Source organism: Tympanuchus pallidicinctus, unplaced genomic scaffold, assembly GCF_026119805.1.
Source record: "Tympanuchus pallidicinctus isolate F22 unplaced genomic scaffold, pur_lepc_1.0 scaffold8, whole genome shotgun sequence".
In the NCBI taxonomy this organism is placed as follows: domain Eukaryota; kingdom Metazoa; phylum Chordata; class Aves; order Galliformes; family Phasianidae; genus Tympanuchus; species Tympanuchus pallidicinctus.
The window spans coordinates 45,233,588-45,251,041 of record NW_026294802.1 but is presented as its reverse complement, the minus strand read 5'-3'; the positions used below and the strand labels follow the sequence as shown (position 1 = coordinate 45,251,041).

The 17,454-nt window shown below is 38.1% G+C and overlaps 1 protein-coding gene across 10 annotated transcripts in view; it reads right to left on the bottom strand.

Annotated features, from left to right (window-relative positions):
- Positions 1–17,454, bottom strand: part of BRD1 (bromodomain containing 1) — a 67,938-nt gene that overhangs the window by 7,023 nt on the left and 43,461 nt on the right. For 9 of the 10 annotated variants that reach the window (XM_052668803.1, XM_052668802.1, XM_052668800.1 and 6 more), the window contains 2 exons: positions 4,884–5,019; positions 2,774–2,901 (listed from right to left, as the gene is read on the bottom strand). In XM_052668803.1, coding sequence (XP_052524763.1) covers positions 2,774–2,901; positions 4,884–5,019 — 264 coding nt within the window. Of the gene's footprint in view, positions 1–2,773; positions 2,902–4,883; positions 5,020–11,655; positions 11,916–17,454 lie in introns of those variants that run through there. The other variant, XR_008202803.1, reaches the window with a different exon arrangement.

Below are 17,454 nucleotides of genomic sequence, written 5' to 3'. Positions count from 1 at the left end.
TTAATGCAGTGTAGAAAGTGATACATAATCTAAATCTTGCATGCAGCAAGGCTTCTTCAGGGATTTCTCAGGTGTAAGAATAGGGAAGAATCTCAGAATATTTTTCTAGTAAGAATTTATTTCAAATGATTTTAGGGGTTTAGTATGCTAGCACACATGGTTAGTACTTTTCTTTCATGCGATACAAATAATTTATTTCCTCAATCTATAAGAGAGAATGCATTTAAATTTGCAGTCATGACAACGTACTCTTATGTTTTTTAAATAATAGTACTCCCAATGTGAAAACTGACAGTAACGAAATACCAAACACCAGACTTCAGAAACAATATAAAACAGTTCAAAGACAAGGATGTCTCATTAAACATTTCCTCCCCTTACATACTTTCTACTTCTTACAATACTTCAAAAACAACTGATAAGTCGGGTTTTCTGCATGAACATTCTCACAAAGAAGTTCACAGGCTGAACTTTTTAAGGGTAGGTTGAGCAAAACACCCATTAGGTGTCAGCATCACAAGCTTCAGGACTTAAGATACTTTTGCCTTCAGAAACTGAGCTAATAATTTCAAAACTCAGTATCTGCACAACTTTCAGAAAGGACAGGTTTTTTTCTGTACGGCAGTTACTAATGAATTTTGTTTTAAACCAGAAACTTCAACCTCAAATAAGAAAGCCTTTTTTGACTGAAATATGACCATAGTAGTTAAGAGTGCACAGTGCTGTAAGGTTGCTTTCTGGTTGGGTTTTTTTTTCCCCTTTAGAAACAACTTTGATGTTAACATTTAAATCTGCAGATGAATCCACAGACACTGAGCATATTTATGCTCCAAAAATGCTGCTAAGACAGTTGTGATTCCTCCAGAGCACACAGATTACTCTTTAGCACAAATGATATATTGAGGAGCTTCCCATTTATTGTCTTTTAGCTGAGCAAAATGTTCCCTACTGTCAATGACTTACCATCTGAAAAGAAGACCACGCAAAAGATAAAGTGATTTGAATAAAATGCCATGAAATGTTCCTCTACAATATGTTTCTTTACAACCTGTCCCCCTCCCCTCTCCAGAATGAAATGACTGAAGGGAGAAACAGCATCTAGACGTTGATAAAAAAAAAAAGTTGCTAAGATTTACCAAGGAAAGAAAAAAAAGTCTGACAAGGTGAAGAGACTGACTGGTAAACTGTGGGACAAAGAATTTACAAGCTGAGACAACAAAACAGAGAGAAACAGAAGCTAAGAACAGGAGAGGCAGATGAGAAGCTTGGATAGGTGAACAAGGAACACCTAGAGAAAAGGAGCAGGCAAGATTCAGGAGACAGGCAGAAGAATGCTCTGCCTCTTTGGCCCCATAAATTCCCAATCCTGCAAAGGAAGCCAGAACATAGAAATCTCAGCAAAGCCCTGTATATTGCAACTGTTTATAAAAACCCCTCATAGCACACATCTCTACTGTGCATGTATTATAGTGATATTATCGTCATTACAACATACCGTGCCAGAGGTTTCAAGAAAGCATCTTGTAAATAAAACGAAAATATGCTTTGGACCTTGGAACAGTGCAACTGTAAGCACTGTGTTTGGTCCTAAAGCATGGACACTACTGCCAAGCAAAATTCTTTGAAACAGTTTGCAAATCTAAGAAAATCATGGCAAAGTTCTAGTTATGCACAGAACAGAAGCAGCACAGTTCACTTCACTCCTGCTTGTTTATTCCTCTTTATCTGCCAGTGCAGACAGCGAAGAACTCAAATTAGACAGAATATCTATTAATATACAAAATAATGCTATTTCTCCTCCTTTTAAGCAACTGCATGGTATACCTGAGAACAGAGAAAGAGCTAAGATCAACGAGAGTTCTGAAAAAGCAGGTACAGAAAGGGGAAAGCATTAAATGCAAGGCTCCCCAGGACAAAATAAGAAAACCAAATGGAAAAAAAAAAAAAAAAAAGTCTTGTATAATAGGTTACCATACAAATAATAAAGATATAAACCCAAGAGTAATGAAACAGCTGAAAACAGATCAGCTGCAAGAAGGACAATAAAATGCATCATACTGGAAGGAAAGAACAAAATAAGACAAACAAAGAGACAGATACAAGCACTGGAAAGACATGAAAAAGTCCTGGTTTAGAGGAGAAAAGCTTCAAGGTCAGAAACTAACGACAGGCCTGCTAGACACAGCAAGCCTGATCCCCAGCATCAGTGTAGGAACACTGTATTCTACAAACACAGCTCTACTCACAGATGAGATAACTTGTATCTTGCAGTGCAATAAAAAATACACAAAAAAGGAAGATACATTACCAAAGCATAACATATTCCCTAAAATCTGGTTATTATACACTACACTCCTAAAAATTTCCACTTTTTTCCAACTTTTTTTTTTCCTAAATCCAAGCAAACCATGTCTTACTCATCAACTGACTATTCTGTCAATACAGAATAGTATGGAGGAGTAAGCTCTAAAACAAAAAATTTAGGAAAAATGCTAACAGACCCACTAGCAGTACGGTAGTTCAAGTTTTGCTTGTATTACTGGAGTAACCTAAATCACTTCAAAGATCCCTTACTGATCAAAAGGAACATCTTCTCTCTTTTAAGTTCTTAAAAAGTTGAAAGCAAAATCCAGCATTTTCTGCTGCGCTATCAACATCGCTTTCAGAACTCTTAAGATGTTTTTCAGCAGAGAAAATAATATTAGAATCAGTTAAACTAACAGATAAATTATGGTTATAGAGCATTATTAAAAATACAATCATTTATAGTTACCAGCTGCAATTCTTGCTGCTTTGGCATAGTTTCCATTTTCAATGCAAGATATCAATTCACTGCGATCCTCCAATGTGTGTCTTCGTATAAGTGCTGGTTTACCTTTACCACACTTTGGTAGGCTGAAACTGTAAAAGTATTAATACTGTTACTCAATGAATTAACATAGCTCATTACAAATGAAGATAATGATGATAATGAACATGAACTTAAAATTCCACAAGGGAAAAAAAATATCCTACCAGCAAACTAGTGAATTTCATGTGATAAAAATTAAACAACATAAAAACTAAAATTGGAAAGTACTTTTACACACATAACCCACTAGTTATCACCAAATTAAAACAGTACTCAATTGCACCTGAACTTTTGAGCATGTACGGCCTGCACCATGTAGGAGCAGCTGCTTCGCCTCCAGAGTTACAAAGGATACTGGCCAAATGGAAACCTCTGCTCCAACAGTCCCACTAAACCAAAATTATTATTTTCTTGCTTTTTTCATTACAAATCCAAACTCTTAAATTGTGAGAGCAATGTCTATACACAAAGTGAGGAAGCTGTGCTGAAGAGTTTTTATTGCACATCTGAGTTTTCTAGAGGAGATCTAGAGGAACTAGAACCAAGTTGTATCCTCAAAATATCGCTCACAAGAGATGCAATACTAAATTCTCTTTGTTTCTGAAAATCTGTTTGACACAAATGCATTAAAACCACTTCCTTGAGCAATTTAATACAAAACATGAACAGATAAATGTGTCTTTTAAAAACAAACAAAAAACCCAACACACGAGAAACTTCAAAAAAGTTTCATCTTATACAACTCTACGTCCTGTCCTACTGTAACAAACTCATTTCATCCATTACATATTTTCAAACTTCTTCACCTCTCTCATCATTGACAACTTAATCAAGTTTATTAATAACTGAAAGAGTATTGACAACTATCACCTACCATATTCCTACGCTAAGAGAGCACATATTAGCTACTGTTATTCCATGGATACTAACAAACCCATCCAGTTCTACACCAACACTCCACTGCCATGTTACTTCCTTCCTACTCTCATAAGCCCCAAACTGGAGACAGTAAAAAGGGCTGCTCTGAAAGTAATGCCTCCTATTTTATTGCATTGATCCACAACATCAGAGGTGGATGTCGTGGTATGACAGCAGTGACTGAACCTTCCTGACAATATTCCACTACATTTTATTGCTGTGTGACATATGGCAGCAGAGGGGCAGTCTGACATGGGAGTGTATACGAAGTTGTCATCAAATTCTTCCATGTGGAAAAAAAAAAAAATAGATGCTTTCTTAATATTTATGGAAACCAAACAGTGGATGTGAGCTCAGTGGGGTGGCAGATGGCACATTTCAGCAGTGGTGATAGTGGGACACCTCTGCTGGTGCAGGTTTTTATGAGTGGCATGCAGGTTCATCACTGGTAAAAATGCATAGCTAATAATGGTGACTTTGTTGAAATAGGAGGTGTTATATTTGTGCATTTTTGGAAGATGGTGCACTGTAAGTGATGGAGAAGTACACATCACTGGTGACAGTGGTGACCATCCTGACAGCCTTCTATTTTGCAAAAGACTGCACAAAGAGACAACGAATGCTTGGTATATAGGTATTATAATCACTGCAGAAACTAACCAGTGACCTGAGTCACAGATCAATAGTCTACAGTTTCAGAACTGTTGAATTTGCCTTCCCTGAGCAGAAGACTCAGTTGTAGATTGCTCCTTCTCATCATGCTTACAAATGAAATATTTGCATTTTTGAGTTCAAGACTGTGAAGGTAATTAAAACAAAATTCTATCCACATAAACTTGTGTATGCATCTATCTATATGTATTTATACTGAGCAGAAAAACAAGACAAGCACAGTTAATAACACGTTCTTAGATCTGCAATAACCCAAATAGAATAATGGAATACCCGTAATCCTAGAAAGCACATCAGGTTTGACACAGAACTGAGAAAACTGAAACTTTTTTTTTTTTTGTAAAATGTATGCAATTCTTCAATGTGTATCAGAAGCAGCAAAAAAAAAAAAAAAAAAATTGACAAATTCAACCTCAAATTTATAGTTGAGATTTAGTTTTACCTGGTGTTACACAAAAGACTGTTACTAGATGAAATACTAGATTCTGATGCACAGCGGCGACGAGGTTCAACTTTTCTCCCTGCAGAATCATCTAACGCTCTCTCTTTACTGCTGTCTCCAAAACCATTCGAAAGACCTACAGAACAACACAAAAATAAACTGCATCAAGCTGGAAAGCACACTGTTTTCATGAACAATTTTATATACACAAGCATTGTGTCATTACTGTTCTTAATTAACTGTTATACATTTTAATGTGATGAAAAAGAAAGAACAAAATAAAACAAAATACTCAAAAGACGAAAGTATTACAAATAGTAGGATCTTGTTATCCAGTTTTAAAAGTTAGGATGGAAATTTAGGTAACTGAAAAATGGTGAAGATCACAATATGGAAAATGTCAAATGGAATATCAAATTAGTCTCTGCAATGTTTCCAACACGTAGTTTACTACAACAGTCAGCCTGCAGAAGCTGGGTAGAAAAGCCAAGGAGAAAGAAATATTACACATCAGTCAGATTTACCATGTCAACAAAAGACTCATTTCAATACAGTTACCAACAGCAATCAAGAACTACTGAAAATTATTTTCAAATACATCAAGAGTGGTAGGGATTCTATCCTGAAGTTATCTAGTTCTTCCTGAAAGTCTTTTAGTAAACTGAAACTGACATCATAATGTCCATTTTCTGAGATCGAAACTTACTAGTATACATATGATTTTATTTTTACTATCTTTCCCCAACACAAGTTTAGATACTGCACTTTTACTTCACAATTTTAATGAAAATTTAACAGAGAATTCTTGATTTGATGAGCTGTCATTAATCCTTTTCTGGCTTGCCAATTCAGAAAACGCTTAGAGCTCGTTAAGCTATTTGATTAAACAGATCACTGAAAAGGTTTGAAGTAGCTTTCATAAGAATTCTGTTTTCTTTTTTATGATAGAATCCAACATCAACTCCAAAATATCAACAGAAAAAAAAATGGCTGAAGACAACAGAACTAATATGCAAACAGCTACTGCAAGCTGCAGATCTCAAAGAGAACAGAGTTTTAACATGAACTCATTTCTGACTACACTTATTTTTTGACAATATTTAAAGCTTTCACTTAATATTTATGGCCAGCATACTTCTCTTAATGCAAGAACGAACCCCTTATCGCAGCCATCCTATTATTGGTCTTAAAAGTCAACACGATTTTTGTTCATGGTTAATTAACTGATGCATTTTCACATGCATCTCTCTAAGGCACTGAGCTAAAAGAAAATTAAGACAAAATTCCTTTTGTTTTGCTTCAGTTTTTTCTACTACAAAGACTTCTGCAAAGAAGGATGACAACTAATAAGCTGAGCAAGTTACTTCATATTATACAGTTATTTCAACGTGTTCTCATTTAGTAACCTCACTCCCCCACAGATACAGAATTAGATTAACAATAATATTTAAGAGTTTAATCAGTAGTCTGTAATATTTAAATATGAGCACTGTTTTTCACTGCTATTTAGTTTACATTACAGAATATTTAAGAGTGTTCCTGAACTCCTATATTTGCCTTAACTCCCTACATAAGAAGAAAAAAAAAAAAAAGTAGGACTTTAGTCCTAGACTATGTTAAAAGACCTGTTAAAACAGAGCAGGCTTTATGAGATAGCTTAAACACCCCCGTAAAACTATCATTGCATGCTTTATATACTGTCCGAAATGAAAAACTGAACAACTATTCTATGAAGGTTAAAAAAAAATAAATCTCTCAGGTCTCTACAAATAGCTTTTCTATTCCCCAGTACATCAGGCCTATTTTTCAAATGAGTTGAAAAACTCACTCTTTGTTTTCATCCTGCCACAAGCCAGGCACACAATACTTATCATGCAGGCATCTAGTTAATGTACATCAGCTATCAGCAGAAACAAGTTAGATCACAGATTACATTTTAACTACATGACAGACCAAGTAAACATTGCTATCAGAGCCAGAGCAGGGTTCAGGTTCCCAATGGACTAAGAAAGTTAAAGGAAATATACATTCAACATCCTACGAGTATTTAAGCGTTCAACTACATGTATTCCAAATACAACTTACACCAGTGCTATACATGTACATAAGTAGGACAAAAAAGTGTCAGAGGTGGCTTCCCATTTTGATTGCTTCAGTAAGTTTACGATTATGCTGCTACTTCCATGGACAGTTCAGCATCCTTGGTTCCTTGCAACAGTTTCTTTTCATCTGCACCTCCTCAAGAGCAAGAAATCTAACTGTGATTAACTAGTTTGCAGGCACACACTGCGAAAAGCAACTGTGTGATTTCAGGACTGCTGACGTTGAGAAACAAGGAAAGCAACAGGAACATGCAACCACAGCAACAGAGACAGCTCTCTGCAGTCACAGTCCAGTTTAAACAGACTGCATCAGGAATATGAAAACCCATTCTACAGCAAAGTTCTTCTAATCTACAGAATGCTTGGCAACACTGGAGGAAAAAAAAAAAAAGAAAAAAGCCTGTTTTTCTGACTGTCTTTCTCCCCTTCCCCTCAGACACATTTCTCTCTAGCATGGGGAAGTACGAAAAGCAAAGAACACGAGGCCATCTGAAGGAACAGTTTTCCTCAATATCAAGCCTTTAACAACATCAGCTTACACAGACCATGAGGCTCAGTCTATGCAATGCGCTCTTAAAATATTGCCTGCTTCTTACAATTTCTTTAGAATGGAACACTTCAACACTTTAAGCAAAACACTCCTATCTTCTCACAGGTGCAGCAGTTCCCAAATGACCACATAACAGAGAAATCCAGGCAGCAACCTTTTTTTGCTTTATGATATAACCAACGTGCAAAACATGAACAAATATACTACGTAGGTCACTCCAAAAGTAATGCCTCCTATTTATTGCCACGAATACTACAACACATACGAAGAGCACAATAACACTGACAGAACAAATTCTACACTACAAAACTCTTCTTCAATACAGTTACCACCACTAGCTATGCATTTTTGACAGCAATAAACAAGAGCCTGGTAAAAATCTACACCCACTGTTGCTGTCACCAGTGCTGAAACACACCACCACCATCTTACTGCGCTCGCATATGCTGAGCAGTCTCCACTGTTGTTCAGCAAATGTCAATAAATGCCAGTGGATGCCATTCTTTTGGATGGAGGAATTCAACAACACACCTTTGCTTCATATGAACTTCCATTCATGTCAGATACCATTTTGACGGACTACTGCCATCTGTTACATGGCAACAAAATGCAACAGAATAGTGGGGGATGGCTCAACCTCTACTGCCATACCACCAACATCCACCTCTGACATAATGGGCCAACACAATAAAATAGGAGAAGCTACTGTCAGAGCAGATCATTCTCTATGCATTCTGTAACCAGGAATTTGTCAAAGGCCTTGCAGGTAGTCCAGGTAGATGACATCCATCGCCCTTCTGCCATCCACTGAAGCCATCACTCCATCACAGAAGTCCACCAGATTGGTCAGGCAAGATCTGCCCTTGGTGAAGCCATGCTGGCTGTCTCAAATCACCTCTTTATCTTGTATATGCCTTAACATAGCTTCTAGGAGGATCTGCTCCATGATCTTCCCAGGCACAGAGGTGAAGCTCACCAGCCTGTAGTTCCCCGGGTCATCCTTTCTCCTTTTCTGGAAAATGGGAGTAACGTTTCCCCTTTTCCCGACACTGGGGACTTCACTGTACAGCCATGATTTTTCAAATATGATGGAGAGCGGCTTGGCAACCACATCAGTCAACTCTTTCAGAACCCTAGGATGGATATCATCTGGCCCCATGGACTTATACACATTCAATTTCATGAGGAGGACTCGGACTTGTTTCACTATTAGAGTGGGACAGAAACCTCTCCTCACACCCTCACCTAGAGGCTCATGGTCCTGGCAGACACAGGAAGCCTGATCACACATGAAGACTGAGGCAAAGCATACACTGAGAACCTCAGCTCTTTCTATGTCTGAGGAAGCCAGTTCCCCATTACCTTTCATCATGGGGGGAACACTCTCCTTGGCCTGTCTCCTCCTGCCTATGTAACTGTAGAACCCCTTATTATCTTTCACATCCTTTGCCAAGTTCAGCTCCATCTGCACCTTGACTTTCCTAATCCTATCTCTGCACACATGGACAGCAACACTGTATTCCTCCCAGGCTGCACAACCCTGCTTCCACTTTCTGTACGTTTCCCTCTTTTCTCTCACTTTAAGCTACAGGTCCTTGCACAGCCATGATAGTTGCCTGCCTCCCTGTTCGACTTTTTCTCCTGGGGGATGGAGAGCCATTGTGCTCAGAAGGGTGTCCTTAAAGAGCTGCCAGCTTTGTTCTGTACCCATGCCTTGAGGACAGGGGATCCCACTCAGCAGCTCCTTGAGCACCAGAAGTTTGCTCTCCGAAGCACAGGGTCCTAGCTCTGCTTTTTGTCAGGCCCACATTCTTTAAGATCACAAACTCCAAGATATGGTCACTACAGCCGAGGCTGCCTCCAATATTAACATCGCTAATGTTCTCCTCTGCATTAGCGAGCACCAGGTCCAGTAAGGCTTTGCTTCATCTCGGGTTGGTCCATCTATTACCTGGACCAGAAAGTTGTACTTGACAGATGCCAGGAATCTCCTGGATTGTCTGCTACCCGCCATGCCGCTATCCCAGCAGATATCTGAGTGGTTGAAATCACCCATCAGGACAAGAGCCTGCAGGCATATCACCTCCTGCAGCTGAAGCAAGAAGGCCTCGTCAACAGCCTCCTCCTGATCAGGTGGCCTGTAACAGACCCCAGCCACCAGATGCCCTTTACTGGATCCTTGATGCCCTTTACTGGATCCTTGATTTTTACCCACGAGCTCTTGACCTTATCATGGCTGTTCCTCAGACACAGCTCTTCGCAATCTGTTCACTGCCTAACACAGAGGCCAATTCTGTCACCCCTCCTACCCTGTCTATCTCTTCTGAAAAGCCTGTAGTCCTCAATCAGGGTATTCCAATCATGGAATTCATCCCACCATGTTTCCATGACAGCAATTAGGTCATACTTTCCCAATTGTGCCACAGTTTCTAGCTCCTCCTGTTTCTTTCCCATGCTGCACACATTGATATAGAGGCACTTGTTGCCCTCCTGGAGGAGCTCTCCCTAGCTCCTTACCACCTCCCAAGGTGAGAGTGTTCCCATGCGCTTCTCTGTCACTCAGTACACGCCCTTCCCACATATCTAGTTTAAAGCCCTGCTAACCAGCCCAGCCGGCTTATTTCCAAGAATATCTGTGGCCCTTCTAGCCAGTCGGCTCCTATCCACCATCAGCATTCCCCCTTTCTCTTTATGGCTGCGTCCCAAGCCATAGTACCCAAAGCCCTGAGTGTGACACCATTTACAAAGCCATTCCTTCAGCGTGTCCATGCTCCTCCTTTTGTGTGGATCCCAGCCACCAACTGAGAGGATAGAAGGGAATACAACTTGCGCTCCCGATCCCTTCAGAAGTCTTCCCAGAGCTCCAAAGCCCCTTTTGATCGCCCGAAAACTTCTTTTGCCTACCTCTTCATTTCCAATGTGGAAAACTAATAATGGATAATAACCAGAGGGCTTAACCAGGGGCGTGATGTCTCCTAGCAACATCTCTCACCTGGGCTCCAGGCAGGTAACACACCTCCCTGTGGGATGGATCCAAGAGGCATATCGGGCCCTCGGTTCCCCCCAACAGTGAGTCCCCTATGATGACAGCCCTCTTTTTTTTCTTGACTGATGTTGTAGCAAAATGGGGAGCAGACTAACTTGGCCCGGAGTTTGCCCTGAAAAATCACTTGCTTCACAGTGAGATAACACTCCTGCCTGTGTAGTTGTGCCAATAGGTGGCTTACCATTTCTCCTCGTCTAAATAGCCCACGTTATTCACACACCCTGACTCCTTCTCTCCATCCCTAAGGCTTTTTCTAGGTAGGGGGCATGGATGTAGAGCTTGCTAGGCAACTAGCAGGTTGTCCTTAAAGCGAAGTTAAGACAGACTGCTTACATCAAGCAACTCAGAATCTTCTTATCTTTCCATATTAATTGAAGCAGGAAAACGTAACTTCACAAAGATGGTATAAATTTGGAAAAATGAGAAGAGGAACAAAACCCAAAATAATCCAAAGAGCAGCATGATGAACAAACATACTAAATGCTACCACAGAATACACAACTGTGCATTTCAGATTGCAATCTCAGTTTGTAGTTCTGCTGCAACAAATTAAATAAGTAGAACTTGTACAAAATTATTATAAAGCAATTAGAACTTATGCTTGTCTTTGCATCAGGCTATACATATAAAAAAAATGAGATATTGTGCTAGTGTGCTGTATTACCACAGCTGAAGAGCTGAGAACTGACAAAAACAGTTACATTTCAATCACTCCCAAAAAGTGGGAACATTCGAAAATGCACTTACATAACACTATTTTGATTTTACCAAGCCAGGACTAATCAAATCCTGACTTGTACACTTACCCAAAATGAGCAACAGTCTTCAGTGAAATACATATACAAAGAAAAAGATGCACAAACACACAAAATAAATAGAACATTCTACTGCACAATTTAGCTCTCCAAGGAAGATTTGACTGGGTTTTTGGGCAGGGAAAAAGATGAAGATGGAATATTCTTAACTAATTCGCTCTCACTGAGCATGTTCAGGGAAAAAGAACACTGGGACTGGTAAAAATCTGCGACTAATTTGCGTCACATATACTACAACATGTACAACTTCGGAACTTACGGAAATGGGGCATTATATTGAATGAAGAGCATAGTTTCATATATGTCAAAGACTTCCTCCAACAGTGTTTTTTTGTTTTGTTTTGTTTTAAGGATGGCTGGTTTCTCCAACATGATCCAAAATAATTACTTCAAATGTAATAGTCTTTCTGCGTTCCAAAATGATCATTTAATTGAATTCCATTCCATGTTGAGGATAACAGAAAATAATTAGGATCCAAAGAGATAAGTACCCAGCATGATATTAGTTAATATGAGAACCTGGAAGACAGTGAAAAAGCAATTAAGTCTCTCTGAAAGGTAACAGACCTCTTAAATAAATAAGCCATCCTTACAGCAGCGTCCAGAGACAGAATGATGTAAGTGTTCCATTTATTCTAATATTCTAATACTCAGCTTTAGTTTCCAAAGGAGGAAACTAGATTTAAAGGTTTCACTTATTTTCTATTTCAACAAAAAGGACTGAATCAAAGTCACTGAATGCATACAATACAATCTCCAAGTGTATGATATGCATCAAGAGCAGCTTTGAAATGGATCTAAAAATCGCCGTAACAAGAATTAGGAGAAGATGATCCTATTTTAAGTGTATGTAGGTATGCAGAGAGAGGGGATAAAGGGATACTTTAAGTCAATAAATAAATAATCAAAAGATACTGTACTCTTAACTGAGATCTTGAAAAGACAAATATTGTAGCAATAGGAAGACATCCAGAAAGTTTGTAGAAGTGAATTTCATACTAACCCTATGAATGCCTTTTTCCTACTGTAAACTCTGTGCAGTAACAATTTTAGAAACTATTAATTCTTTTCAGAATATTCAGACAAATATCTGAGCATGACAGAGTTTACAGCCCTTCAAACAGTCCTCACAGAATGCAGACAAAATGGGAATCAGCTCCTCTTAACGTGAAGATGCCAAAGTTTGGGGTGAAGTGCCCCCCCTTGGAAATGAAGGTTTTAAAACTGAAGGTATTTAAAATTTGGATATGGCCAACCACTCCAAGATGCAAAAAAATCCCGAATGTGAGCCTGATGTGGCACCTATGTGATGTACAGCAGATTTCAAGATCCAAAACAGAAAAAAAATCACCCCTGTTGGTTTAGATAATAAATACAGTTCAGTAGCTCATAGAGGACTCAGTTTGAAATGTTTCAAAAGAACGCTTAAGAATTCATCCTCTCTCTACTGCTTTGGTTTCAAAACTGGGAGTAAGAAGTCGCTACATATCTGTTAGAACAGCTGAATAAGAACTGCACAACAGAACGGAAAACTAACCAATATTTAATAATTGCAACTTCCACAAGACAAGGATTGTCTGTTGCACTTTTAACTGCAACACTGGGATTACTGTATTGCAGGATGATTAAGACAATTTAAAATACAGCTGAGAAGCAACACTAGTGGAAGAGTTTTTTAAACATTCCAGAAAAAAAAAAAAAAAAAAAAAAGAAGAGCTAGAGTACACATGTGGAAATCTCTTTTTAAAAACATTACTTTTTCCAGAGAGTATCAGAGTGTATCAGCTCTTTTGATGCACAGGACAAGACTGATGAGTGGCAGTAGTAGTCGGTATCAGCAAGTGCAAGCACAAACCTAAGGAATTTAAGACTGAGATTTCAAATTTAAAACTTGAATTCTTTAGTCAGCTTTTGTTGGTATGCTTTACGATATGCAAAATATACAGAGACGACTGCAAAATACAAGACCTAAGCGTGTATTTATAAACAGATAAATGACAGGCCATCCAGGACACAAGAAATATAATGACCACAGAAAGTCATTAACACTTAGGACAATTTATCTTGGCAAACTATTTATGAAGCCTTGAGATCAGATTTCTATGTTCACAGCCTTAAAATCCAGATATAAATAAAACAAAAAAAGAAAGAAAAACCGAAAGGTCACTTTTAAAAGCTTAAGTTTAAAAATATTATTTTTGTTCTCAATATATAATGTGAAACAACATGAGAATTACCTGCCAACTGATCTTACATAAAAAAACCAGTGCCCAGCAGTCTTTCATGGTTGTCCAGCAGGACCTACAAATGCAGACTAAGAACTTACTTTTCTTAAATTATCATCTTAAGGATTTTATGTGGAGATCTCATCCTTTTTTTTTTTTTTAATTCTTTGATGGTTAATGTTTCCCTTTAATTGAGGGAACATAATTACTGGTCATGATACCCAAAGGAAAAAAAACACAGACAAGTGAACTTCAGTGCTATTTTTATATAAGCACTTCCAACAATTGTGGCTTATAAAAAAAAGGCATGCCATTTACAATTTATTTGCCTCTTACAGGTGTTTAAAAAGCAAATTATTAATTTCTGTTTCATTCCAGAAGTGTGAATAGAAAGTGCAGTTTGCCCTATGCACACTTAAGAAACTATGTCTGATTAATGCATGGGAAACATGTAAGAGAGTTATCAGTTAAAAATTTCCCAAAACATTTTTACCTCCAAACAGTTCTGCTGACATTAAAAATCTACCTGCATTCTTAAAATTACAGGACTGCACCTACATACACGATAATGACTGGAACTCAGATTTTATGTACAGTACGCTGATGTACTGGGTCTGGCTAGCATGCAGTTAACTTCCCCAGCAGCAGTCCATACACTGCTGTGCTCTGCAGCTGTGGCTAGAAAAGTGGTGAAATTGCTCAATTGTTTTGGCTAGCGCTGAGCGGTGCCGGCAAGGCAACAAAGCTGGCTCTCAGGGCAAGCAGGCAAGATATGGAGAGGGAACAAGATGACTCCAAGTGACCAAAGGAATACTCCATACCCTATAACGTCACACTTAACAATAAAACCTAGGAGAAATGAGAAAGTGGCAGGAACATTTGCAACAAAGGCCTTTGTCTTCCAAGGCAACCACTTCATGTACCAAGGCGCTGCTTCCCAAGAAGTGGGTCGATACTGCCTGCTGATATGCAGGAGAGTAATTTATTTTTTCTTTTTCTTCTGTGTATGTGCCTATGCTGTTGTTGTTGTTTGTTTTTTCCTTTGTCATTTACGTGCACGTAACATGAGTTTTTTTTCTCATTATATTTTCTCTCTATTCTTTTGAGGAGGCAGAGTGAGAGAGCAAGCAGCACAAACGACTATCAACCCACCACAACAGACTGCATTCCACTGGCAGAATATTATTTTCTCAGCAGTCAACCTTAGTTTCAAAGAAGTTCACTAGGCTTGTTTTTGTCAACAGTCAGAGTTCAGTGACTCTTCAAATTAGCATTCATAGCTGAAGCACATACACTGTGTGCCTTGATCAACAAATCTGTGGATTTTACCGTCTCTAATGGGGTCTTGGTGAAATAAAATCTGAAAACCAGTTACCAAAGAAACTTAACTCAAAACACTACTTGGTACTGACATGCTTCTCAAGGTCTGAAAGACAAAGCAGTTATTATTTCCACCTCCTTATGCTGCCTGACATGTAGGTCAACCTAACACTGATTAATACTGTAGATATTTTATGGTCTTCAGCAACTACCAAAAATAAAGCAAACAGAAAAAAAACCCAACAACCAATTATTTACAGTAGAAGGTGCCTTTTCAGAGAAATCACTGCTTTTACTTCTTTTTCCTGAAAGATTAAGTAATTTATAGCAACAGTTCCTACTGTGATCTAGACACAAGAAAAACTTCAAAGAATAAACCGAAGAATTGCTACATGTAGGGAAGACAGGGAGATAATCAGCCCAGAATATCTTCTGCATATTTTCCTCAGATTTACAGTATTAACTGTCTTTTGGTAAATCAGCTGGAGATACTGCTGCTACTTAGAAGATACCATTGTAATTTCATGAACATTATGATTTCAGAGGGGACTGTGAGCATTAGAGAAAAAAAAATATAAGCAATTTTCATTTTCGTATTTTCCCATAGCACGGAGCATCAGTGCCAGTTGCCAATCACTGTACCTGTAGAAATGTTTACACACTCTTTTCCATTTTAAAAGTATACACAAACATAAATTCACAAATCAAGTTCTATATCATTTCTTCAATTTCTTTCTATTTTCTTCCTACTTGGCTCAAAGAATTCCTACTTCTTACTTGGCATTTCCAAGAGAAAAAAAAAATCTTGTCTGAGGTCTGACTTGAAAGGCTGAAGTCAAACTTTTTAGGAGCTTTTGATGAATTCACCTAACAACTCAGAGAAGAGGTTCTTCTTTGAGAGGGTATCATGTAACTGCCACTAACAATTTTCTAAACAATTTTTTCTCCACAGAAATGAGCCTTTAAACACAAGTTTCCTTTTACTTCCAATTCTTATCTCTGCTTACAGTACTGCCACAGCAGAAACTAATCAGTCATCTTCCCTTTGTACCTCTATTTTGTAGAGTATTTAAGTCAGCACTCCACAGTGGCAGGGTGTCATCCAAGTCATTGTAGAGGACTGTTTAGAAAAACATATGGGCACAGAAAGACTGTGTAATAAAGGGAATGACTGAAGGCTGATAAAACACTAAGTTGCTCCTGAACACTGAAGTTTGCTCTATCAGAACAGAAAAGGCTAGAAATGTATCACTGATGGAGGATTCATAATTTATGAGTGCAGTATTTTTTTGTTTTGTTTTGTTTTCTATTTCAGTGAATGTGCTGGAAAAAAAAAAAAAGAAAAAAAAAGAGCAGTAACATATAACCAACTGATTTGAAGACCAAACTAGACATAACAATTACATCTCAGAAGGGACAGATTCAGAGGCCATATATGATACAGTGACAGAGTACATAATGCCGAATTCCATAATCTCTCTTTATGAGAGAGCATCTCTTTATGCACATAACCATACAATTCTGTCATCCCCAAAGGATGTGAAGGAAGCAAAAAACAACGCAGGTGTGTGTGGGGGAAGAGAGGACAGGGAGCGAGATTTTCATATTGCAGTCAAACATTTTATGTCATATTACGGGAACCTTCTCTCCAATCATACTAGAACAAGCCTTAAGACACATGTATTTTTCCCTTACATGTTCACTGTCTGAAGTTAGTGTTGGAGGCACTCCATTCTTACGATTGTTCATTTCATCCAGACCTCCAGGCAAGTACATCCGAAAAGGGTCAAAGATAAGGCTCATCTGTGAGATGCTAATTTGATGAACTCCAGTACAAAGAACTTCATAATATCAAAGTCTGAATTTTAAGAAAGGTCATTTACACAGAGCACCACCACCAAGGCAAGTGTTATACTTAATTTATTAGCATTAAATGGATCTCCACTTTTTTTTTTTAATTTTACTATTTTTTAAATATATTCAACAGATCTCACAGTTCTTATCCCATTGTTTGCACCACAAAGAAAAAAAATGAATTAGTGTTATAGGCGACAGATGAAGCACACAGTGGGCTATGACATTTTATCTTTTAAAAGGCAAAGCCTGGGAGAAGAAATGAGATAAGCAGTCCAAAAAACTTGAAACACGGAAAAACTCTCCCACAATTTCAACAGCATCAAGAAAAAACAGAAGGGCATTTAGAATATATATATATTTTACTATTATTACAGAAAATTCAGTTATACTAATCTTAGAAAAGAATTGTAAATCAGGTGTTAATAATTAATATCTTTAAAATAACCCAAAAAATAGTGCTTTCAAGGAGATTGATGAGACTAAAATCCAAGAAAATCTTCTTAACTGCACACTTTAACTCACTCCACTTTCGTGAACGCAATTCACGTTAAGACACAAACGCTCTTCACCCTCCCCAAGTCCCCCTCCAAGAAACAGACATTTTCCCCAATAATTTAGGTAGTATTTTAGTCCAACTTAGCTTTCTCAGCCTGCTT